At 37.5% G+C, this 27,554-nt stretch overlaps 1 protein-coding gene across 2 annotated transcripts in view; it reads right to left on the bottom strand.

Annotated features, from left to right (window-relative positions):
- The window catches only part of ascc3 (activating signal cointegrator 1 complex subunit 3), a 260,611-nt gene that overhangs the window by 166,373 nt on the left and 66,684 nt on the right, over positions 1 to 27,554 (bottom strand). For both annotated transcript variants that reach the window (XM_067399556.1, XM_067399566.1), the window contains exon 8: positions 27,372 to 27,497. In XM_067399556.1, coding sequence (XP_067255657.1) covers positions 27,372 to 27,497 — 126 coding nt within the window. The remainder of the gene's footprint in view (positions 1 to 27,371; positions 27,498 to 27,554) is intronic.

Genomic DNA, 27,554 nt, shown 5'->3' with positions numbered 1-27,554 from the left:
GGTCCCGAAAACTCTTTGTTTGAAGGGCTTTCTGGCCCTTCCCCTTACCCCTACCACTCCAGCCAAAAGAGAATTGAGACACCCCTACCCCTTCATGTGAACACGCAAAAGGGGAAAGGGAAGGGGTGAGGGGTAGAATTGGGATTGGGCCCAAGTTTTTTAGCACATAATTTTTAAACAATTTTACTTTTGAAATGTGACATTTCCAGGTACAGTTGTGGCCAGAATTATTAGACCCCTTCATAAATATGATCAAAGATGACTCTAAAAATAAATCTGCATTGTTTATCCTTTTGATCTTTAATACATAAAATTAGCAAAAATCTAACCTTTCATTGAAGGAAAAGAATTGAAAGTGGGGGGGAAATAACATTAAGAAATAAATGTTTTTCTCCAAAACACATTGCCCACAATTATTAACACCCCTAGAATTTTTTATGAGTAAAATATCTCTGAAGTATATTCCCAGTCTTATTTAAATTTTTTTAGCTCACCGGGGTGATCATGAACATGAAATTGGCCAGCCATGACTTCCTGTTCCACAGGAGTATAAACATGAGGAAACATAAAGGCCAAATTCCCTTAATCATTCATCACAATGAGAAAAAACAAAGAATATAGTTCTGATGTGTAGCAAATGATTGTCGAGCTTCACAAAATAGAAAGTGGCTGTAAGAAAATAGCTGAAGCATTGAAAATCCCCATTTCCACTATCAGGACAATAATTGAGAAGTTACAATCAACTAAAGATGTTACAAATCTGACTGAAAGAGGACGTGTGTCTAAATCGTCCTAATGCACAGTAAGGATGAAAGTTTGAGTGTCCAAAGACTCTCCAAGGATCACAGCTGGAGAATTGCAGAGATTAGTTGAGTCTTGAATCTCAGAAAGCTTAAAAAATTTTTATCAAAAGCACCTACATCCCCACAAGCTGTTCGGGAGGTTTTCAAGAAAAATCCTCTGCTCTCATCCAGAAACAATCTCCAGCATATTCAGTTGTCAGACAAGACTGGAACTTCAAACGGGACAAGCTTCTATGGTCAGATGAAACTAAAACAAGAGCTTTTTGGCAGCAAACCCACCAGATGGTTTTGGTGCACACATGGATAAAAAGTGCCCCATGCCCACGGTCAAATATACTGCTGGATCTTTAATGTTGTGGGCCTATTTTTGTGCTGGAGGTCCTGGACAACTTGTTCAGATACATGGCATCATGGATTCTACCAAATATCAACAGATAAAAAATCAAAACCTGACCAACTGTGCTAGAAATCTTATAATGGGCTGTGGTTGGATCATCCGTCGGGACAATGATCCAAAACAAACATCAAAACCAGCACAAAAATGGGTCACTGAGCACAAAATGAAGCTTCTGCCATGGTATTCCCAGTTCCCTGACCTGAACCCTAAAGAAATGAGTGGAGTGAACTGAAGAGAAGAAGCACCAACTTGGAGCTGGGAATCTGAAGGATCTGGAGAGATTCTGTATTGAGGAATTGTCTCTGATCTCTTTCAGGTGTTCTCCAAACTCATCAGGCATTATAGAAGAAGACTCAGAGCTGTTATCTTGGCAAAAGGAGGTTGCAAAAAGAATTGAATAAAAGGGTGTTAATAATTGTGGGAAACGTGTTTTGGAGAAAAACATTTATTTCATAATGTTACTTCCCCCCACTTTCAATTCTTTTCCTTCAATGAAAGGTTAGATTTTTGCTAATTTTATAAATTAAAGATCAAAAGGATAAACAATGCAGATTTATTTTTAGAGTCATCTTTGATCATATTTATGAAGGGGTCTAATAATTCTGGCCACAACTGTAAAACATGATATTCAACGAGAAATGTAGGGCTTGAGAATTTTTTCGATAATTTTTTTTTTTTTTTTTTTTTTTTTTTTTAAAGACTTTTAGATCAGGTTTGAAGGTCAAGTCTACCTCCCAAAAAAGCCATGTGAGCAAGAGTGAGCCCAGCTTAAGATACCTTTTTATGGCCCAATACTTAGGAAGCATCACATGTATTTTTCATAGAAACAGCAATCCCTGAATACATTGCGAATATCTCAGAGAGAAAAACAATATTGTAACTGTGTGCTGTGTAGAGTTGCTACCTACGTAGAATATGGGTTGAACGACTTCAGATTTTTTTTAAAGTCAACATTTATGTTATTAGACATCGACTAGTCACTGATGATGTCATTAATGAACAAATAAGCCTGAACCTCAAGCTGAGACTCAAACGCGGGTGCACAACAATGGCATATGACAGTGCTGCCCACAAGGCTATTGCTCCTACAATACATTTCTGCACTACTGAATGTTTCTGTGTGTGCATGTTCTGCACGTGATGTGTGCACTACTGTCTGTGTGTGTGTGTGTTACAATGTAGACGCGCATTAGTTTAGAACGACAATTAACTTACGTGTACAATAAGCTGTTAAAACGTGCATTCACCCGAACAATACTGAGCATACAGATTGTATAATTAAACATATCTTGTGGAGCGCTCTCGGAGTATGCATTTATTTGTCATTTTAACTGTTAGACACAGAGCGCAAATGTGATGATTTTTGTTTTCCCTGTTGCGCCCTCTATAGGCCATGATCAGTGACTAGTCAACATCAAGCTTAAAGGGATTCATGAATTGAGAAATCAAATTTTCCTTGAGCTTTTGACATATATCAGGTCATCATACTACAAGAATATACTGTAAGTTTCAAAACTGCAAGCTTCCTTGTTAGTCCAAAAACAGCTTTTATTTAAACAAGCCCAGATTACGACTGGTTTTGGAATGTGCCTATTTATTATGACATTGATAGGTGAAAGACCTCCTCTGAAGATTATCAATGCCTACTTCTACATTATTACCACTGTAGTCCCGCCCACTGATTTAGTAGTAGATATGACGCTAACACTTGATTGAACAACTAAGCGATAGACTTGCCTTTGAAGAGTGCAAAATGTTGTGGAAAAACACAGTAGCTGCACTGGATTTTCAGAGAGCCTGAAGTTTTACAAGGAATGGTGCAACACACTTATGTGAGTAAAAAAGTTTTTTAATGTGTCACTATTGCTTAGTTACAAATCGTTTGATATGCACATGTCTAAACAAAATGTCCACTGATTTCTGATATGTAATGAATGATGTACAGTCAGATGTTCTTTGTCTCAAAATCATTTATTGTCAGTAAATCAAACCAGTGACTAAATGGTCAACTTCACATTGTTTCTCTTAGTAGGATGAATATAATCTGTTATTTAAACTGAGTAAATTATATATAGAAAGTGATCAAAGAACACTCCCTTTACAATCGCTGGAGCTGTCAATCAAACAGTGCAAGGTTATCAGTGACTGAGTTCTCTAAACTCCTGTTAGAATCAACAAATCTCTAATTTACATTATTGTGTTTGCAGTGCTAGTTATGATGAAAGCATTCGTTAGTGTGCAGAAATCGAGTTACAATGAGATCACTGCATTCATGCGCTCAACAACATGTCTGATCGGCAACATGTTCATCACTGCAACCTTTCATGCCATGATTTAAATATAATGCTATATTCAACACTTTTCACGATTAGTAAACCTTGAGAACAGTAATAGAAAAAAAAATGTGCTAAAAGTTTTCCAGAGTTCCATGTGTAATGTTATTTTCATATGCAAAGATGTCAGCCAATCACAGCAGTGGGCATTTACACCTTGTATTTCTAAATTATGACAATTTTGATGTAAAAATCATACTTACATTATAAGTGCACCCCAGGAAACTAATGCAATTCATGACCCCTTTAAAGCGTCATGCAGAGCATTTTAAGCCGACTAGTCTGTGCATCCCCTAACATAGAATATACAAATCAGCCAATTACAAGGTTCCATTTCAGTTCCTCCCTTGAAAGTATGCAGTAGACAGGCAAGGAGCTCAAACTAGGTTTTAAAACAGAGATCAACTTCATCAGCTTTAATAGCCCAATTGGAGCCAATTACAAAAAAAGCTACCATAAAGCTGTTAGTGCTTCATTGGAGGTTGGTGTTTCCATATAACTTCACCTTCTGCTGAGTGCCACATGTTCTCTAAAAAGAACGTGAGGAGAAGGTGCATCCCTCTACGCCTCCCATCAGAATGGCAGCATCAGACTCAGCTGGTCCGACCCATCATATTCCCAGGGTGGGTCTACAGAGGACCAACTTATAAATATTCATAGGTAATTAGGAGCTCTCTTCCTATCCGACTGAACAGTTGTCTCACCACGGTTACCAAACTGCTGCACTTGTTTTAAGAGCCCCCTTCATTTTGATTTATCAGCTTTGTCTGTAAAGGACTGCCAGTGTCCCTGCACACCTTAAACATGCAAATGAATGCAAATGTATGCGTGCCCCAACATTCACCTCGAAGTAATGCATACATGTAGCAAATACGGAGTTGTCATTACTTAATGATCTCAGCAAATGTCTCACATTTGGTTATTTTCCTTTGAAGCGCACTCAAGTGTTGTGATGAATGCTCGTCAAACTACATGAAATCGTGATGTGGGTCAGGGTGGTCCCCCATGTGCTATTGTACACTCCACACGGTAGTGTAGCCCTGAGGTAATCCATCAGCCAACCCATACAGTGTACGACACGTTTTAAAACAAGTCTGGCAAACTCTCAGTCGGCTGTACGTCAAAAGAGAGTTTTTAATCTCTCTTTACTGGCTGCAGAAATAACGGCAGTAAACTGGACTTTTCATCACAGTGTGTGAGTGGAGTGATTGCCACACTGGCTGCCCATTTCAGCTCGTTCAGTTTCAGGCTCGGGGGTAAATCTAACACCATCAGACCAGGCTCCCATTCAGAACTTTAAGTGTCTGAAATTATTTGCACCTGAAAGCACAATCTCAGCTTTACTCCTCTCTGTCTAAGACTAGAAAGGCTTTTTTTGTTGTTTTTGTTTTTTTCATATGGTGCACTGATGAATCATACTCAAAAACACGAGGAAGTTAGAGGGTCAGTTTTGAATTTGTGAATCCCAAAAAAGCAAATGGACTTGTGTCCCATTGGTCCAGCACTGGCTTGCTTGCCAAGGTGTCCATTCAGGCAAAAGCCATGTGCACCATGTTATAGATTATTCTAAATTTAAAACTTTACAATTTCAAAACATCTTTTCCAAAACTTGCTTCACAGAGATGACAATCCCAAAGTCCATTGCAAAGAGCTCAGTGAAAACATCATCCCAAGATAGCGAAGTAGAGTGTTATAAAATAATTAAATTTAATAGTTAAAATTAACAATAAATATAGTGCAACTTAAATAAAATTGACTGTTGTACCCAAATATTTTGGTGTGCTATGTATTTTTCCACTGTGTATCGTGTCCCTTAGGCCCTGATGTATCTGGAATTACTATGTTTTCATTGAGCCGATTTTGAATGTAAACATAGGTGTAAATGGTGTCTAAAATATTTTGAGCTTGTCCACTTTTGAAAGTGCATTCAACCGAGATCGCTTTCGTAATGTAGATGCTGATGTTGTCAAATGTGTTTGAAGATCCACACCTGCTCTCCACCTATTTACATAATACATAATAACTAAAGGTCGAGCGATATTGGATTTAACCGATACCGATAATTGAGTTGGGCAGTACATGCCGATACTTCAAAAGCATTTATTAATCCTAGTTCATGGCACTGACACCCTGGCCATCTATAAATACCAACAGACCAGGCCTGGTTCCATAATCCAATCACTGAGGGTGATTCTAGTAAAGCGCAGTTGTCATGTGTAAACAGTGGTTTAAATTGTAGGCAGTTTGCATGGCTGCTCGCTCTAACGTTAACCTAGATCAATGTGCACTTTTTATAGGCACAAATTTAACTGTTTGTGCAGAGGGAGGATGATAAATTAGTAGTGCGCTTACTGCATGATGCGTCTGCGCGATCACTTGCATATTTTCCTGTTAAAGGGATAGTTCACCCAGAAATGAAAATGTGATGTTTATCTGCTTACCCCCAGCACATCCAAGATGGAGGTGTCTTTGTTTCTTCAGTAGAACACAAATGATGATTTTTAACTCCAACCGTTGTCGTCTATCAGTCAAACAATGCTAGTGGAAATCCAAATGAATCCCTGCGGATCGTGACGACACATTGATGACACATTTATGTGGTTTATCGCACAAACTGATCGCTTCGTGTCTTAGGACATCAATGTGTTGTCACGATCCGCAGGGTTTAATTTGGACTTGTCTATGCAAGTTTTATTTACTCTTATAGTAGAAGTTCCCATCCACTTGCATTATTTGACTGACAGATGGCAACGGTTGGAGTTAAAAATCATCATTTGTGTTCTACTGAAGAAAGAAAGTCACCTACATCCTGGATGTGCTGGGGGTAAGCAGATAAACATCACATTTTCATTTTTGGGTGAACTATCCCTTTAACATTGGAAAGAACTTAAAAATACTAATTTTTGGCCATACAGATAAGAGTAATGCATAACTCGAAACTGTAATTGGTCTAAATGTATTTGTGTACATTCACAATAATAACAAACCATTGTGCTTTTGTAAAATAAAGAAAACAAACAGGATGCGCATCACAAAAACTGAAACGTTCAGTAAATAAAGTGAAAGCGTGATAGTTTTTATTTCTCCTCTAGAGGGCGCTCTTTAAATGTGTAATGACAGTGGAGCCCTTTCAGCCACTCCCGCAATGGTGTGGATTATTGCCGAAAGCCGATAGTTCCAGAAATTGGTTATGACAAATCAGTCGGCCTCTAATAATGCATTTGAACGTTGTGTTCAGACAATGTTATCCAAGCAACGCATTCAGCTCTGCTGTGAAAGTGATGCAGAGTGTGATGAATGAAGATGGGAGTGTCTAAACAGATAAATCTAAACAGAAGTGGTTACAGGAGATGCATTTGAAATGCATTTTAATATCATGTGGAAACAGCTGATTCCAGATCATGTTGACCACTTGTGATCACATTAAAAACAGGTGCCTTAATAACATGCTAACATGGCAACATGCTAAGCTCAAACTCCACTGAAATCAATTGTGAATTGAGGCTCCCATGCACTTTAGATAAGGAGTTTGATTTTGTGTATTTGTAGCCAATGTGGATATTTCCAAATTAGTCATTCATGAGGTTCGGCCTGATCTCAGGCTGTTTTTCAATCAGTTTTCGGTCCCACTTTATATTACGTGGCCTTAACTACTATGTACTTGCATCAAAAAATAAGAACAATGTACTTATTGTGTTCATATTGTATTGTATTTGTATTGTTCATATTGAAAACACTTTTGCTGGTTTTTAGGGACAGGTTTGGTGGTATGGGTAGGTTTAAGGGTGAGTCAAGGTGTAAGGGATGGCTCAACAGCGTAATTATAAATGTAATTACAGAAATTAATTACAGATGTAATTGCATGCAGGTGTTTTTAAAATATAAGTACAATGTAAAAACATGTATGTACACAATAAGTGCATTGTATCAAATGATTCATTTAAATGTAAGTACATAGTAGTTAAGGCCACCTAATATAAAGTGGGACCCAGTTTTTCCTAACAATGGGATTCTTCAGAAGGATGGGGCTTACAGCTAGGAACAGGTTTGACAGACTTAACCCTTGTTAGTTGTTCTATCATTTGGGAATAACAGTATCTATTCTGTTTCCTCATTACCTGAAAGCCAAATGTCCACACCAAATAGTCAATACAAAATGACATTGTACATGTTGGTGGGTCATACATCCCTCACTTCCTGACATCAGAAATCCATTTTTGCTTTTGCTCTTCCAATAGTTGAGGAAGTTTTCAGTTCTAAAAGTTATTATATTTTTACATCATGCTTTTTATGACCCCTTTAAAACAAATAATGCTCTGCTTCCAGTATACTTTATTTTTGTACTCTTTCCATCAAAATGTACCAATCGCACATACTGCGGCAATGACATGGTTTCCAGGACAGCGATTCGCTCTACTCCTACACGAACTAGTGCTCAAGATGCTCGCAGTCTGTGCCCAGAGCACCCTTAACACTTTCAGTCTGACGGTTTCGCAGCGTTTCTTCGCACTGCCGGCGAGCGAAACCATTATCAGTGGGGAGCCAGCATTCCCTTGACCATGTTTCCTTCTCTCCAGTGCAGAGAACAAAAGCACATTTCTTTAGACGCACTAAATATATCTGCAGATATTATGATGATATAATCAAGTGGTTGAAAGTTGTCTTTGCAGGACATATGGCGAGTGCATGATGGTAAGTAACAGCTCTAAAACTGTGGGCAGCCGGAGATCTGACCACCTGTATGCGGGGGGGAGGATGGAGTCCACGGTGAGGCCGATGGATCCTGACAGTCTAATTAACTCTGTGGATGAAGGGCCCTCGGCCATATGTGCTGACTGGGTGAGCTGGGAACACAGCAGAAACTCACCCGTGACTTTAAACACACTAATTGGACCAACATAGCCCCCAGCAATCATTTCACCGCAACATCTAAATACCTGCACCGTCTCGCATGGATTTCTTGACTGTCCTGGTTTTAAAAAGCTATGAGCAAAAAAATGCACATGGCTCTGTAGAAAGGCAGCCTGCTCACTTATCCTAAAGTCTGCGTTTATGCGTGCACATTTGTGTCGAAGCTGCTGCAATAATTAAATTCACAGCGCTGGTAATAGAAAGCTAAAAGATATAATTGTCATTTGCACGCTATCCTTTTAATTACTTTTTGGTTCCATTTCATTCCATTTGAACTGACAGCATGATCAAGTTTTAATTGTTAGTTTTAGCAAACAGCTTATCTGCCCGCCTCGAGCCCACACGGCACTAAATTACCCGCTCCAGAGATACAAACACCAACACACACACACTGAACTCCCGCACGTTTCTTCAAAGAACTCGCACACCTACGAGCAAAAGTGTCTGATAAATGACAGGTGCAGCACCAACAAACAGGAGGGCCATTTATTTCTCTTGAGCAGAACTGCTGGAACAGGTAAAGAGAAACAAAGATGGAGGATAAGAAATGAGTGGTCTATTGTCCAAAAAGCCCACACATGAGCAAATGCAGGAGTTTTGTTCAAATGTTTGAAAGCTGAAAGCACTGCCTTTACATTTATACATTATTTACACTCCGCTCACGGTCCTGAAGCGCCGCCCGTTAAAAAGTGATCTCTAATGCCAAGAATCATGGGGGATTAATCAGAGATGTTTCTCTGTTTCAGTGTGTACTATGAGGAGACTGCAAACTCCTGAGCAGAGATGCTTACTATTCCACACGGCTAATGAAGAGAACGCTTATAATTTGATTCACGCTAGTAACTGACTCACATCGCTGAAGATATCTGTAATGCATTGCTTCTTCAAAAAATAATTGCAAAACACAATAATCGCAGTCCAAGCAGAAATATCTCATGTAGATGAGTTAGTGATACAATTTCCATATATTTTTTCAAAAAATTGTGTGTTGTTACTGCAAAGTCAACAAACTTGAAACTCTTCTGATATTGTAAATGATGGTTTGATGAAGATTGACAAAAAATACCTGCTAGTTCTGAAAGAGACAACTGACTTCAAAAAGTGAGGAAATATTTAACTATTTGCACTGATGCAAAATGACTGTATTAAAAACTTTAGAATTACAGCCTTCATCTGCCATTCGCAGTGAAAATTAACAATTAATTCGCAGTTAAAGAAAAATTAAAAAATGAATAAAAGAAACACATTGTCAGGGGTATCTTGATACACCCAATTTTGTGAGTAGCAGTCAAACAACTAGGTTTTAAAAAACTCAAGGTTGTGTAAAACTTTGTTTTCTTGATAAAAGCTTTGAAAGTATACCCATATGTTAGTTTGCAACAACCCTTAAAGCGGAACTCAGTAAGATTTGCGAAGCTCCCCCTACAGGTTCCTTCCGTGAATCACACTGTCGTAAATACTCCAAGCGCAGCTCTGGACTACAACTACAACGCTCACCAGCACAGTAGTTTTGCAAATACAGTACAAGACATCTCGATGGAGGTGGGTAATTTTCGAAATTGTCTTATGAAGTCATAATATATACATTGTTTTTGAATTACCGTAAAGCATTTTGTCACTCACGCGTGAACGTGAACATGAGGCGAGATTGTTTCGGGTCGGCGCAGCTCAACTTGCAAGTGCTGTTTTCTGGCGTAGACGTGCCAGAGGGGGTTAGTGCTCGCCTCAAACACACCACTACAAGTCAATTAACCATCGTAAGGACTTAGAAAACTATTTATGAAGGTAAAAAAAGTTACTTAGTTCTGCTTTAAATTTGAGAAATCTAAATTATTTTTGATAACCTTTTGTCATAAGTTTCTACAGATTAAGTGTGCCAAATTTAGAGCGAATCAGAGCATCATGTTATTGACTATTTTTAAAAAGCTCTTATATGCCCCACCCAAACTTCATGCTTCAATCAGAAAAACCTCAATACATTGAGGAAATCTGAGCTCATCATGCCACTTCACAGGGACTTTAATGCTTGTAAAATCACTACTAATTAATGGGTGTAATGATACATCGTTATTGAGATATCGTGATATGTATTGTTGAGTTAAACGATATGATTCGCGAAATAAAGTAAGTTTTCCAAAACTCAGCCTGCTGTACTTTATGGCTGGAACAATATATCGATGCATCGCGATTCATGGATTGTTTCTGATATTTTCCAAATGTATCGCAAATTGATTCTGAGCTTAATTTTTAACAGCAGATGGCGCTCTAGGCTATTTTTTAACCGCATGCTCACAAAGAAGAGCGTTCATGCGTTCGACTGAGTCTGAGAATGTACTTGCACCTCAGAATGCTTTTATGATGCGAGATTAATGTAAAAAGCCCATTGCAAACACCCTTGTAATTCGCTTCAACCTTTTTGAACTTTATGAATGATTATTTTATAGAAGGTTCAAGTGGTGTGTGTAAGGAACTGGAAGGAATCAGAGTATGTCTGTTTCTAAAGCACACAGTGCCACCTGCTGTTAAAAACTAAGCTCAGAATTGATTCGAGAGAGAATCAAGATACATACAGAAAAAATCAGAATTGATCCAGAATCATTTCTCGATTCGCGATGCATCTATGTATTGTCCCATCCCTACTGCATTTATAAGGCATAATTCACCCAAAAAATGTAAATTCTGCCATCATGTACTCACCCTCATGTTGTTTCAAACCTATAAGATTTTCGTTCAACTTCCAAACACAAATGAATATTTTTTTTTAATGAAACCTGACAGATTTCTGTCCCTCTATTTAAAGTCCATTCCTCTAAAACTTAAAAGATAAAAAATAAAAAAAAGTCATAAAGGCATCATAAAAATAATCAATGGAGTGGTCTTATCCAAATCCAAGTCTTCTGAAGAGACACAATGAATAGTATTACAACAACACGCATACTGTAGTAAACACGGAAATGCACATGCTTATGTGATGCATGAAAACAACATGAGAGTAAGTAAATGCAGAATTTTTGGATGAACTAATGAACTAACCATTTATAAGTCATTAATAGTCATTTTGACACGCTTTCTTGCGATTAGAACATTGAGCATCTGAAGCCAAACTCCTCAAAGTGTGAAGGCAAACATCATTTAAAGGTGCTAAAGAGGATGTTTTGTTTTATACATTTTTGCAATATTACTTGAAACTGTCTTTACTTACTGATAAAAGACTATTTATTAGGTGCACTGAAAGGAATAATATTAATATACATCATCTGTGCACGAGGTAGGGCCTTAAAAACATCAGCCAATCGTTTACGCGATCATCGCATAAACGATTGGCCCTCTGGCTTGTCAATCACTGCCATGACGTTCCTTGTGAGAGATGAGCGCGGCTGCGCTCTCCAGTAACTTTCCACACTCCACAGGCACCGCATGCAATGTTTTTGTCAGGAGACAGGAGTAACAACTGCAGATTATGAGTTACCTGCGGTGAATCCAACATAATGAATCCAAAAAACTCGACACAGCGAATGCCGGTGGTAAACACTCGTTTTGGGAGGCGTTCCTTTGGGATACTCTGTAAATGTTAATTTTTTCTAAAACGCATTCTATCTAAAATGCTTTGAATAATACTACTAAAATGAATTGTGATATTATGATTTAAAGGTGATAGAGAGGATTTTTTCGCCGACTGAGAATCCAAAGACTGTTACTGAGTTTTTGAAATGAGCGCATGCATAAGAACAACCCCCCTCCTTCACAGCTCACTTCAAAAACTCAGTAACAGTCTTTGGATTCTCAGTCGGCGAAAAAATCCTCTCTATCACCTTTAAATCATAATATCACAATTCATTTAAGTAGTATTATTCAAAGCATTTTAGATAGAATGCGTTTAATAAAAAATGAACATTTACAGAGTTCCCTGATAATAAAATATTAATAATATGAATAAATAATAATATTAATAATAATAATAATATTTTAATAATAACAAAGTAATAATAATAATAAAAAAAAAAAAATGTATTCCGACTGGACTATCATCAACACTTACTACACCATCCTAAACTGTCAACTTTTTATGTTTTGCTTCTTTGTAAACACTGCTGTTTCCTTCAGGAAATGCAAATCTAGTTATTATTTTCTGTTTCAAGCCTTTGACACTGGATATTCATTACAAATGCATAGTTCGTTATTACTCTCATCTGAGAGAAGACGTATGAATATGATGAAGTAAACGACAGCACAGCTGCACAAATTTAAGATGGTTTTTTTTTTTTTCATATTCAAAAAGAGCATCTGTGTTCATTTTGGGTTTTACAGCATTACTGGGAAGAACAAGCTGGAGATAAAACATGCAATTTGCAAGCAATGTCACTCGAAAGTCACCTATCATAAAAAATGTACTGCAGTCAAATGAAAAAGAATAAATCATTACATACTCAAGGTTAGAATCGCAATGCTTTATGAAGCACAAGATATAAGGATTGCAGTATTTGCCATAGTATGATCTACGTTTTGTGATAATACCACAGCTCGTATCCTATGTATCTTATTGAACTGAAAATATATTATATAGAACACATAATACAGAATACATGATATTGCAAAGATAATTTCTAAATATAAATAAAAAATACATATATTTTGCACACAGTGAAACTTTATGTTGATTTATTTATAAATTTGTCGAACAATCTAAAGGTGAAACAAACAGCAAGTGCTATAAGCCACATCACATGCCCCGATAAACAAACGTTTGTATCGTTTCTACCCATAAAAGCATTACTGTCATCGCTATGAATCAACACTTTGCATGTTCATCACTTGATTTCCACAAGACTGTATTGATGTACAGAAGTGTGCGTGTTGTTTTGTTTTCATTCATTGCGGAGGCAGCTCTCTCTCGTATATTTCTTCACAGAAATTAGAAAGGCTTTTACCGTGCGAGTACAGCAGCGCTTGAGATTCATTAGTTAAAAGGCTTCCTAATAAATTCCCCACTTTTAATGTTTCACACAGCTATTAAAGGCACGTTGAGCGGCCGTGTCCCTGTTGCCCATTACGGCTTTCAATAAATGACAATCGCACAGCACTTAAAAAAAAAAAAGAAAAAGAAAAAAAAACAGACAGGCTTCCAGGCCTGCCGCTCAAAAGACCCTAATAGCACATAAAGATGTATTAGTCGTTTTGCGCCGCCGTTTTATAAAAGGGAAGCACTTTGTTTCTGAGTTGCGGAGGCTTTAGTTAATGAATAGAGGCACTTCTCTTCTCCTACTAATTCACACCGCTTATATCAATCTCTGTCGCTCGCTTCAGACGGGAAGAGTGATCCGTTCGAGCGCCACAAAAACAAACCCGAAAGACCGGGAGATTATGATGAAACTCGTGTGAAACAGTACTTGATGTTTGCTTTACCTGTGATGTATAGTTCTGTAGTCTTTTAAAGGAAAAAAGAAAAAAGAAAGAAAGAAAGAAAGGCAGAAAGAATACTGTCCACAAAGCCAAATTTAGGACGAAAGGTGCATCATTGATTATGCCGTGAAGCTCGGCGCTTTAATTAATGGTTTCCTGAAAGGGAGGAAAACACAAGGCTGGAAATGAGCCCCGCGGGGGCAGAAAATAAATCTGTGCTGTCCATTCTTATATTTACCCTCTTACGGAGGAGAGACAGATATTCTGCTGGCTTTACTTTACCCAAAACACACAAACACAATCCCTCTGTGCCGCAGGACGACTCCAGATCACGTCCTCTGCGTTAGCGACACATGAAATGAGCGATGATCTGAGATCGTGTGCCGCGATAACAACGGAAACGGGACATTTCTCCTGCTTTCATTTTTCAGCCGCTGCTTGGGTTTCTTCAAGTGGGCGACAGCGGGCAAGTCAAGCGTATTTTTGTCTCCATTAGGGCAGTAGTTTGACCCTCCTGCTTTCAAATGCTCCCTCAGAGCAGTTATTATGTTTGACACCAGTGGCAGCCACTAAAAGCCGCAGCTTCAAGCGTCTGCTCTTCCACTGGAGTGTGTGTCGTTCAGACACACACACAAGCACACCTGCAGGCCATTTAGTAGTCTTGGAAACAAGTAGGAGGACAAATGTTAATGCCTGAATATGGAAAAGATGCATCTGTCTCTGATGATTACAAGCACTTCAATGGATCCAGCTGATCTACAGTATATTCTATTATATTCCAAACAATGTATTCGGAAGAGGGAAAGGTTTTTTTTTTCATTATTATTAATAAATATCTACAAATTTTTTGTCCTTATGATAATGGATGGTTTGATTGTTTTTCCTAGCATATTTGTGACAAAACAGACAAGGTCACTGTGTCACTCCAGATGAGTCATTCTCCATCGCTCTGTGAAACTGCACCTGCCACAAAAAGCAGGTGGTGCAACATTGTGATTTTGTGCATCGCATTTGTGTTTTGGTGAATTAATTGGAGTCTGAAGCCACTCTGAAAACCTGGAATTTGTATTATTTTATTTAAACCTACAAATAAATGTGCATCATTTACTGACCCTCATGTGCCAAACTTACTTTTTGAAGTTGTGCCACTGAATAAAGAAAGTCGTTCATGTTTGGAACAACATGCAGGTGAGTAAATGATGACAGATTCACATGTTTGTACTCTAAAAATGCTGGGTAACTTTTTCTACCCAAACATGGGGTTGAGCCTATTTGATCATTTTGGGGTTATTTCTCCAGTGTTGGGTAGTTTTGCTGAGTAAGTGGCTGGAAGAGTCTCACTGCACGCCTCCTCTACACTCTGACGTAACAACCTGGGGCAACATTTCAGGCTTTTTGCATCCTCTTCAGGAGAGATCAATTCACAGCATGACAGAATTACAAACAGAAAGAGTGTCACATTAGTCATTTCACATACTTGAAACACAAGTAAAGGTACTGAATCTAAACACTTTTGATGTTAGGAGTCGACATCTTTCAGTATTAGTGAAAACGTGGGATGGCAGTCTGAGTTTCGCCATTCCCCCGCAAAAACGCAGTGGCACTACAACCAGCAATAATCGGTTGATTACACTTGAATTACTTTTAAAGGGGTCATGAACTGTGCTGTTTTATTGTTTTATAATGTTTTCTGGGGTGCACTTATAATGTTACTATGCTTTTAACATCAAAATTGTCATAATTTAGAAATAAAAGGCATTTTCCTAGCCTGATTTTAGCCTCTGATTTGAACACTCTGTTTTAAGGGACGTGTCTGCTGCAGTGTAAATGCCCACTGCTGTGATTGGCTGACATCTTTGCCTATGAAAAAGCCAAGTATTACTCTCTCTTTTAGCACATTTTAACTATTACAGCTCTCAAAGTTAACTAATTGTGAAAAGTTCTGCATTACATTTAGATCTATGGCATTATATTTAGATCGTGGCATGAAAGGTTGCAGTGATGAAGATTGTAGTCGATCACAGACATGTTGTTAAGATCATGAAAGCAGTGATCTCGTCATTGAAACTCAATTTCTGTACACTAACACATGCTTTCATCTAGGGCTGCAACGATTAATCGCGATTAATCGTTTTCAAAATAAAAGTCTGTGTTTACGTAATATATATGTGTGTGTTCTGTGTATAATAATTATGTATATATAAATACACACACATACAGGTATAAAGTTTAGAAATATATGCATGTATTATAAATATATATATATATATATATATATATATATATATATATATATATATATATATATATATATATATATATATATATATATATATATACATATATATATATATATATATATATATATATATATATATATATATATATATATATATATATTTATATATATTTTATATTACATATAAACAAATATTTTATATATAAATATAACATTTTTCTTAAATATATACATGAATGTGTGTGCATTTATATATACATAATTATTATACACAGAACACACACATATAGATTACATAAACACAGACTTTTATTTTGAAAACGATTAATCACGATTAATCGTTGCAGCCCTACTTTCATCGTAAAGGCCTTTGCACACTGAGTCCGAAATTTTCACATTCGTTTTTTCGTATTCGTAATCCTAAATTTGTCACGCACAGAGACCTTGCACACTGAGTCCGATGCGTATTAATGAATCCGTTGCGAAAAAAACAAAAAACAAAACTAAGTCTTCAAGCAGTGAGCACGATTAAGTTGTCCTCTCTCTTATTAAAAAGAGAAAAAGAAAGGAAATATAGGGTCCATCCAATCCTGAGATTGCATAGAGAGAAAGGAGAGTTCACCTCATCAAGGAGCCACGTGATTATCCCGAGCATTTCGAAGTTTACTTCCGGACGTCAGTGGCTCTGTTTGATGCTTTGGTACTGGCACAATCTGACTTTATATTCGGTCTCTTTGTATTCCTCACGTTGTTTGTCATACAGTGCTGCTGCTTTGTGCTGCAGATGACTTGGATCAGCTTGTCAGATGGCATTCGGGATTTTTGCGTTCGCATACAGTGGCTCTGAATCGTCAAAACGTCTCTCAAAATGCGTGCCACGGATGCGAAAAACGCAGAAAATCGAACCTGATGCGAATATTTTTTTGACGGACGAAAGCTTCGGAGGCAGTGTGCAAACAAGATTGACATTACGCGAGGTCGAATTTATTTTTTAACATGCGAAAGTTTCTCATGTGAATTTCGGACTCAGTGTGCAAAGGCCTTAACTAACAGTGCAAATGCGATATAACTAAGAGACTCATTGAATTAAAATGGGAGTTTTGGTGCGAGTCCAGAACTCAGTCACTCATAAACTTGCACTGTTGATTGACAGCTCCAGCGATTGTAAAGGGAACGTTCTTTGATTTTTATTTATTTTTTGCAAAGCCTGCGCCGGAATGCGATTGATTTACCAAAGAATCCACTGAATACTAGTACCAAATACAAATAAATAAAGCTCAACTGAGACATTCACATTGTTGAAAATAAATAATCATATTCCTGCAATAGGATGCTTTGAAAGGTAATGTTATTTTAGTCCTGTATCGCTCTTCTCTCCTCCTCCTCACTAACATACCAGTGGGCAGGGCTAACATTGCAATGATGAAGTAGGCGTTGATTTATTCTGTGGAGGCGGAGTTTCACCATCTATAGGCACATTCCAGGTCGTTCTCTGGGTCTGGTGTCAATAAAAGCTTTAATTGGACTAACAAGGAAGTTTTTAGTTCTGAAACTTACAGGATATTCTTACAGTATGGTGACCTCTTATATATCAAAAGTTCAAGGAAAAGTCTAAATGTTTCATTTTTACTTCTAAAATGTACTGTATGTTAAGTGAGTTTACATGCATATACTGGCAATACTGTATAAAAACTGTATAAAATGTGCTGTGTATTAAGATATGTATAAAAACATTGGGTTATTTTTTTCTACTCAAATGCAGAGTTGAGCCTGTTGGGTCATTTTCCTGGGTTATCTTTCCAATTGTATTGTCACCCAGCCATGGTCCATGGCTGGTTCAATCTCATTTACAGTTAAAACAAAACACACCTCGACATAAAAACCCAGCGACGGTGTTACTGCAACCCAGCTGTTGAGTTACACACAGTGCAGGATTTCTGAATCCTCTTCAGGAGAGAGCACCAAAAAAATGGTGCATTTCTTAAGTGAAATAAAGGTTTGTACATATTTTATTTAATATATCAACCCATTATGCTGAGTTACAGTAAATAAACAACCCAAAATGCTAGGTTGAGTTTGTCCATATTTGACCCAGCAGTCAAGTCAATTTTATTTATATAGCGCATTTTACAATGCAGAGTGTTTCAAAGCAGCTTTACTGTGATAGAGGGAACATAACTTTGGCTGCACAGCAGCTCTAGAAGAAAATGGTGTCTTTGTCCAGCTCAAGTAAGTTCAGCAATGATTCATTTATGTTGTAAAAATAATATAATAATTCTTGTGGTGTGACCCGTTTGATATATATATATATATATATATATATTTATAGAGAGAAAACTAATTATTGTTATATAGCTCAACACGTTTAGTCTTATTGTTTAAATCTAATTTTCTTGATGTTTTGCGAGTCTCATGCTTTACCATGCCTCAGAGAAAAACACTATTTTGTGAAGTAGCTAACATAGCATAATCAGATGCAGCTTTATTTTTAGTAACAGTAATACAGCATTTTCTCCATCATACAATACGTCTTAAAATAAATTTCATGCCATTTATCAACACAAGCCATCCAGCATTTAATCTGATATTGTAAAATGGATCTATCTTACTGCAGTGTGTAACAGTGTCTCACAGCAGCCGCCGAGCGAACGCACAGAGTAACGTTATAACATCATTTTCAACACTCTCAAATGTACCTAATATGATAAACAGAGCTGCGTTACCTCATACTCATGACCGGAAAAGCGGAAGCAGCGCCGCCGACTGTCATAATAAAAGTCCCGCTGCTTGGGCGTGTGTTGATCAATCGCTCCAGCTCCTCGTTCAGCTCCACAACACGGTACTCAAAGAAATGCTATATCGCTGCTGTTCCATAAGCGCCACCTACTGTCAGAGAGTGAATTTGCATTTTCATTCAGTCTGTCTGCTATTTTTGTTTTGTGCAGGTGTATCTAATGTAGCATAATTTCACAAATCTAAAGTCAGACCCTTGAGTATTTACTTTAAACACTATATTTCAATCTAATTTTGATCAAAAACAAATGCTCATGCTAGCATCTTCGTTTGGATCATAATTAAAATGCAGTGCCTTTAATTTCAAATGGCTACAGATATTTTTGTTTAAGGCCAGTTTGGCCTGTTATAAAGCAAATTAACAACAAATAAATTTGCTCAAACAACCAAAAAAAAAACAAAAAAAACATTTTGAAAACATACATTTACACACAAATTGACCACCAACTGCAACTTTCAGATGCAGATATTTTTTCCACAGTCACGGAATCAAATGCACAGGATGTGACACGATCATTGGACTCGGATGTGCCTTGTTGTCTTCCTACCTTCCTGTGGAGGCAGAATTTTTCAGCTTTCAGGTGGAGCCAGTGTTAACTACACCAGTATGTGTTAGTTAGCCAATCATAACAGAGGCTGTTTACATAAAAACATTTTTCTGACTACATTTGGTTCAATAAACCTTGACTAACATTATAAGTGGAAAAAGAGTGTATTAAAGACTGATTGATGAATTAAAACCCATTAACAGCTGAGCCTCAATAAAAAAGACACAAAACAACTCAGCAGGCATGACTAATCAATCTGTTTAAACTCAAGACTTTGCCAATCAGCGAGTCGCCCCTCTTGATCTTGTGAATCTAAACATACCTTGTAGCTCAGGCATGACCACACGGCTGTCATTATGATTGACACACTGATGACTGTAATTAAAGGAGACCCACAGTAAAGTCTAAGCCATGGCCAGCATGTTGTTGTGCACTTTCCTGTCAAAATCAAGCCTAGCCTATTTTCTAAAGTGAGGCTTTGTGAGCCTTTTTGCTCTGGACTGTTGGTGAAAGGAGGTTTTCACAAGTCAGGTTTGGATGGGCATTATGTCTTCAGTAGTGATGTCAAAAGCACTGGTACTTTGGTGTCAAGTCCATGAAAAAAATTCACTACTCAAGGGCTGCAAGCATGGTCGAGTCACACTTGGTTTTGAATATGATATAAAATGTCTGTATGAATATGAATTACGCTGATGTCCAGGATTTGCGATTGTTTTTTTCATCGAGTTGGCTAGTGAGCCATGGGCAAATGTCACTGTTCAGCTTCTCAATGGTCATAACTGACTATTTATGGTGTTATATGCTAAAAGAAAAAAAGGGTCCAATTAAAATGGAATCCAAATAAATTAAAATGGAAAACAAGTATTTCATTGGGCCCTAAAAATGTAAAATTAAATTGTACAAGTTTCATTATTTCAATTAATTAGCCATTCTCTGATGACTAAAATGTAAACATTATAAAAGGGGGAAATGAAATCCATGCAAGTTTCACTGCTTATTCAAAATACCCAAAGCGTAGCTTGATGATGCCGTGAACGAGTGTGGAATCATGGGAGTTGTGGTCTTCACCTCCAAAGCCGATGCAAAGCAATCCAACGGAATCATATTCACGGATGAGCTAATGTATTAAACTTTTATTAATGCTACTGTGGTATGAAGCAGAGTATTTTACTGTGGTATTTTATGTTGTTGTTGTTTTTATTATGTTTACTATATGTTGCAGTCGGCCGCTGCCGCTCCTTTCGTTTTGATGCTTGATTATTAAGATTAAACTTGTGTTTAACGGTTGCTCGGTGGCTGGTCTGAGACACTTCTAGCACACTGCAGTAAAGCTAGATCGATATTAGAATATCATTAATAAAAGCTAGATGATGTGTGTAGCTAAATGGCATGCAATTCATTTTAAAATATTCTGTATTACTGTTACCACAAATAAAACTCTTTCTGATAATGCTATGTTAGCCATTTGACAAAAATAGTGTTGTCTCTGTGGCGGTACAAACACATAATAAAACATATAATATATTAAAACACATAATATATTGCTGTCTCCGATCAAGGGTAGTGCTTATATGACGTCAGTGACAGGTGACACAATGACGCAGGTCATTACACTGGTTAAAAAAGCTGGATTTAAACATTGCTGGAAACATTTGGGATAATGTTAGTACACAAGTCAACAAAATATATAGCATTGTTCTAGTGGTTTTTGGATATTTGAATCCAAAAATCATACATATTGTGCCTTTAACTCTTTCCCCACCATTGACGGAATTTTCTGGTTTTCTGTGCTTTCACTGATATATGGTAGGGGGCGTTATTACACATCTTCTGAAAGAGTACTGGATCTCCTGATCAAAACACAGCCGAAGAAGAGCAGAAACAAGTGATAGCATAAGTAAGCAGATGCATATGTAGAATAAAACGATCATCAACATTAAACATCATATAAATCAAAACTGCCTAACGTTACTGAATGAAATGTCGACCCAGGATGAGGTATAGGACTGTGATGATTTGGGGTTGTTGATGGACTCGATCTGCTCCATCTGTGTTTTGATCATGGTTCTTAATCCGATCCAGATGTAGTCTTTGACAAAAGCGTGATTTTCTCAGCTTTTTGTTTAAAATGGTGCTTTTAATGAAACTTACCCACATTCAAGTGTTGATAAAAAAAAAGAATGCATGAAGCTACAATAAAACGTATATTTTTGTCTATTATGATACTCACTGTGTAGGATTTTGCAATTTTGACTCCTAAATTATTGTTGTGTTGTGGACAAGAAACATGTCAGACTACACGTTGCTTGCCGAACAATCATCACTTGCCGTCTTAAAGGGGACCTATTATGCCCTATTTAACAAGATGTAAAATAAGTCTCTGATGTCCCTAGAGTGTGTATGTGAAGTTTTAGCTTGAAATACCTCGCAGATATTTTTTTTTTCTTACAAGCCGTTTCAGTGTGTGCCCTTTAAATGCAAATGAGCTGCTGCGCTCGGCCTAAGAGGGCGGAGCTTCAAGAGCTGATTCTCTGGTGTCAGGATTCAGTCAGGATGCACAATAATGTCAGAAACTGTGAATATATGCTGCATGGAGATATAACCAGTATAGTTTAGTTAAAAGGCACCTATTTTGCAAAATTCACTTTTACATGGTGTTTGACCATAAATGTGTGTTTGCAGTGTGTGAGCAAAACCACCCTAGAATGAGAAAATCCACCCAGTGTTTTTTTTTACAATCTCAATAATTCATAAGCACTGTCTCAGAACGCCCTGTTCTAAGATTGCTCTCACTGTGACGTAGAATTGCGCTAAGCCCCACCCACGTGGTTTGATTGACAATCTGGTTTTGGCATAGACCCCGCCGTCGGTGATCTGTCAACCATCCTCCATTGTTTCAACAACAGCCGGTAATGTCTCCTAAGAAACATAAGTGTTCTGTTGTGGGATGTAATAATTAACATAGTAGTTTTCACTTACTTCCGACATCAGAGCCACTGAAAACGCAGTTCATTTACGAAGGAAAGGCGCCACTCAAAATTCCAAAATACGTTTATGTTTGCGCGAATCATTTTTTGACTGACTGTTTTGAGAACGAGGGTCAATTCAAAGCAGGTCTTGCTTCAAAGTTAATCCTCAAGTGTGGATCGTTGCCTACTGTTCGCGATCCAACGTCACCTCCAGAAGAAGTAAGTGTATTTAATGTTTTTTGAGCAAATAATGTAGTCATTTCAGTCGATGTCAGCCAATTCAATAACAAATGCGTCTAAAGTTGTTGTCGTCGTCGTAGAATGTCTGTGTATATAATTTAAACCTTGTTTGTATAGTGTGTATCTAACGTACTTAGCAAACGTTATCACAGCATTTGTGTTTGTAGTTTCAAAAAATTGCGCAAACGTTATCACAGTGTGTGTGTGTGTGTGTGTGTGTGTGTGTGTGTGTGTGTGTGTGTGTGTGTGTGTGTGTGTGTGTGTGTGTGTGTGTGTGTGTGTGTGTGTGTGTGTGTGTGTGTGTGTGTGTGGGTGTGTGTGTGTGTGTGTTGCACATCCATAATTGCAAAGGGGACGCGATTAAAACTCTTTAAGTACATAAATGTATCAAATAACCATTCAGAGACGTCCTGCTCCATTCTCAATTGTGTTTCTTCTGCCGGAGTCTCTTCATCATCTGGGTCTGATTCCGGTTCAAACATGTACGGCTGAATGCCATACAAAACAGCGGGTCTCTCATTCTCAGCCATTCTGCATTACCGACTGTTTATTGCCATAGGTATGCAAGTTACGCCCTCATCCAAAGGCAGGGCGGGGATATGCAGCTCATTTATATTTAAGGTGGTACACACCAAAACAGCTCTTTTCAAAACAGGCCCCAAAAATTTGAATTTGACATTTTCAAATGGTTATAATAAATTAACTGTGGGGTATTTTGTGCTGAAACTTCACAAATACATTCTGGGGACACCCAAGACCAATATTACATCTTGTAAAAAGGGGCATAATAGGTGCCCTTTAAATTACGGTTATAATTTATATTGTCTTCTTGTTTTTATCCACTATATCACTGCAAGCCTGTTGTACCATCCGAATGATGTCCAAAACTTTACAGATGAGTTTTATGACGTTTATTGTACTTCACACAAAAGATGAAGCGTCCGTTTTCACTCTAGAAAATCACTGTAAGAGCCTCTTTTTCAGTTGTTCATAAACATATTAATGGAAAAAGTGTCATTACACTGTATTCAGCACAAACTAGGCTACAATAATATGTGAGGAACATGCATGTACATGTTTGTGTTTTTGAAGGAATAATGTTTATGCGTGGTTATTGAAAAAACAAAAAACTTAAGTCACTGAAATAAGGCCAAAAAAAGTATATTAAATCTGTGTTCACAAGACTTCTGGTTATTGGGAGTTGTAGACTAGAGTTTTGGTTCAGAATTATGTAAAAATTATGCTGACTACTCTTTCATATAAAACATGAGAGATTTAAATTTTGTAAGACACTTTTTGTCTATAAGTATGCGAGGAGGCGTGAATCTGCATAAATAATGGGCCATTTACACCTAAGAAGACAAAAGAATCACATAATAATGACCTGAAATTACCTGCATATTAATGAGGCCTTTCAGCCAGGTAGGCTGTGAAAAAAACCCTCTGTAATCATGTCTCAGCTCATCATAAACAGCAATACTGTGAAATATTATTACAATTTAAAATAATGGTATTCTATTATATTCTTTAAAATATAATGTATTTCTGTGATGCAAAGTGTCTGAACAATTATGTTACCTCTATGGCATTTCATATAGGCTTTTAGCTTAAAAGCATGCACATTTGGAGAAATATTGACAGATTCTTATATATGTATGTCAAATTTCTATACTTAGAAGTAATTAGGGCTGTCAACTTTAGTCGTTTAGTCGACTAATCGGTCGATGCCGTTTTGGTCGACTGACATTCTCATTGGTCGACCAGTTGCAAATTTTTTTTTTTTTTTTTTTACCAATAAAGAAATTTTCATTGATTTACTCCTTGATATTTATTCCTTTTATTAGCAGTTATATATTACTGTATTCTAAATATAATTAGCCTATGTTTTATACCAAACTTTAAATGCTTTAATTTAGGCTATTTTATAACGGCGCCGTAGTTAAGCGCACCACGTGAACACTCGGGAACCGCACCTGTGGCTGGCTGCACTGCTGCTTCGCGCTCCTTAAGGAATATAGGTAGTTCATTCAGTTAGAACGCTACTTGTTTTGGGCTTTAGTCGAAAAAATGTCCAAGAAATGTAAATCTTTTGTTTGGCTGCATTTTACAAAAAAAGACGACAAGACTGTGGAGTGCAAGCTATGCAGCCTAAAGCTAACTTACCATAGCTCAACGACCAATATGACCGATCACCTAAAAGCGGTAAGCGAGATATAAATGTGTCAGACAGCTTTGCTATGTCTAATGTCGAAAAGTTTATATATTTTATTGGTTATGTTCTAGGCACATCCACAGGCAATGCCACAGGCGTTTGTTTGTGTTTGTTTTAAAACGCCTAGATCGTTTGGACAAAAGTTAACCCATAGCTTTGAAAGTAAAGAAGAATATACAGCCTGTATAATCGAGAGCTTTTGTTAGGATTTTTCATTATTTGGCAGTTTTTGCAGTTATATTTTTTGTAGCGTGTGGTGTGGTCAGGTGCGCGATTGTGACGGTCACTATAGACCTAGGACAGAACTCCTCACTTTGCAGTTTAAAAAATAACCTAATTTCCAAAGAATTGTATTATTATTATAGTTTTATGTATTATTGATGTTTTTCGTTGTTGTTTTATAAATGCTCTATTATAATTGTTTAATAAATGTTCAATCAAAAAAGACATCGCGTCTGTGTTTTTTTTTTTTTTTTTTTTTTTTAGTTGACTGATCGTTGCGCAGGACAGGACTTTGGTCGACTAAGCATTTCTTTGGTTGACTACAGCCCTAGAAGTAATATTTATTGTCATCACTATGAGTGCTGGATACTGTTTTTAATTCATACTTGCAGCCGGAGGGCGCTCTCTGTACACCTTTAGGCCACAAATTCATATAAAGAAGAAAAGGAACTAGGAACTAACGGCATGTCTTCTAGAGATCGCTAACCATGGCTTTAACATCCAAATAAACACTTTTCAAGACAATAAATACATGATTGAGACGATGAATGCATGTATTGCCTCTGAATTTGCGTCTGAATAGCGCTGGCTCCGTGGGCGTGGCCGCATTAGCGGATAATGAGTTGAATCAAGGACTTCTGACATGGCTCTCTTTTCATACAGATTACATAAACACAGAATGTTTGTTTTCGATTTGAATTACACGATTTAAAACCTGACATTTCAACGTTTCTTTAGACGCAAGTGTCATTTTTGTTGTCATTAGTATTCACTAAGTTACAGTTCATTTTCTGAGAACTATCAGATTGGACTTCGTTCAGAGGGAGAGGAGAGATCACGCACCATGTTAGTTTTCTTTATTTTACAAAAAGCACAACATTGTGTTTTTACTCTGAGTGTACACAAATAAAAGAAGACATTCTGTAGTTTCAATTGATATATTACTTATGTCTCTATGATAAAAAATGACGGAGTAATTTAAGTCTGTTTTGCTGCAATGTGAAAAAAATCCTACAAAACGTGCTGGCGCGTTTTTAGACCTCAGGGAGTTAAAATATTATCCATAAACTCTCTCTCTTTTCCTTGTATTACCAACATGCATAGCGAAGAACACAGAAACACTCAATACAACTAACAGTAAACGAATATATAAAGACCTTATGCCTTTTTGGGTGGTGCTTAATAAACTTTATATCGGTAAATAAACTCAGATGAACTGTAATAAAGTGCTCTCACCTTAATTACTGCCGTATCCAGTATCACTCTGGAGTCTTTAAGCGGGATCACGAACAGTTTTTACTTGTATATCTTTGAGTAGCACATTTTAGCACAGTCTCTGTTTTTTATTGTCTCTTTGTATTGATATTCGTTCACAAAGCAGTCCGAATGAAATGATTTGCACAGACATAAACGAATTTCGACAGAACTGAGGGAGAATTTTCTGGAAAACCAAGATTTTTATCACTATAGGGTGGTTGTGTACACACACTGCCAACACACATTTATGTCCAAACACCATGCAAAAGTGAATTGTGCATAATAGGTCCCCTTTAAATGATGTGTGTGACATCATTGAGAAGGCTAGACGGACTGACTTCCAGAAAGAGCGTAAACAAACAGCTACCGTAGCTTAATGTTAATTCCAGTTCTGACCGGGTTACTGAAACACCTCTGCTATCGTTCACAACATTTATCTTTTTTCACTCTGTGGTGGCAGTGCCTCAAGGAAACATCATAAAGGCTGAAGTGTTATTGCCATCACTCCACAAACCTTTCCTCCATCGCATAACTTCACCTAGCAGCACCAATACTATCGTCTCTCTTTCGTTTCGCCACGTTTGAAAGCTGTGCTCCTGTTGGTCAATGTCACAGATGTGACAGAACCCGTCATGGAGGCCCGTAAAAAAATTTAAACATGCAAGTCTTTCAGTCGTGACATTGTGAAGCACTGCAGACGTGGCATCAGTTGCCGTCCACTATGACACACTACACGAGATAAAACAGTAATTTACGAATCATCACAACACCCTATGTCACACGGATCACACCATAAACAGGCTGATATCTTGTAGTGTGCATAAAACAAATTAAGACAGTTCTCCAATCCACAGAACAGAACACAAACATAACTCGCTGCTGCAAACCATCACATGCTGCATCTGACACCATTTGGAGGAGATTTTAGGCATAATGCCATCAGTCAATATGAACAGGAGGAATGAGTGGGATTAGTTGAGAAGAGCTCATGCAGTGTGAACACAAGCACTGATAAATGTCAACAGCTGTAAATAAGCCGCCACTGACCTCGTCCAGCTCCGAGATGTACACGGGTTTCTCCTCAAACCCAATGGGCATGGGCTCGTTGGGGGGGATCTGAACCTCCTCGTACATCTTATTATTCTCTCTTCTGATCCCCTCGGGCAGCAGCATCTGCCGGCACAGCAGAGAGGACATAATTACACAAAAAAACACATACAATTAAACCTT

This window comes from Chanodichthys erythropterus, chromosome 2 (genome assembly GCF_024489055.1).
Source record: "Chanodichthys erythropterus isolate Z2021 chromosome 2, ASM2448905v1, whole genome shotgun sequence".
Classification (NCBI taxonomy): Eukaryota; Metazoa; Chordata; class Actinopteri; order Cypriniformes; family Xenocyprididae; genus Chanodichthys; species Chanodichthys erythropterus.
This window is presented reverse-complemented; position numbering and strand designations above follow the sequence as displayed.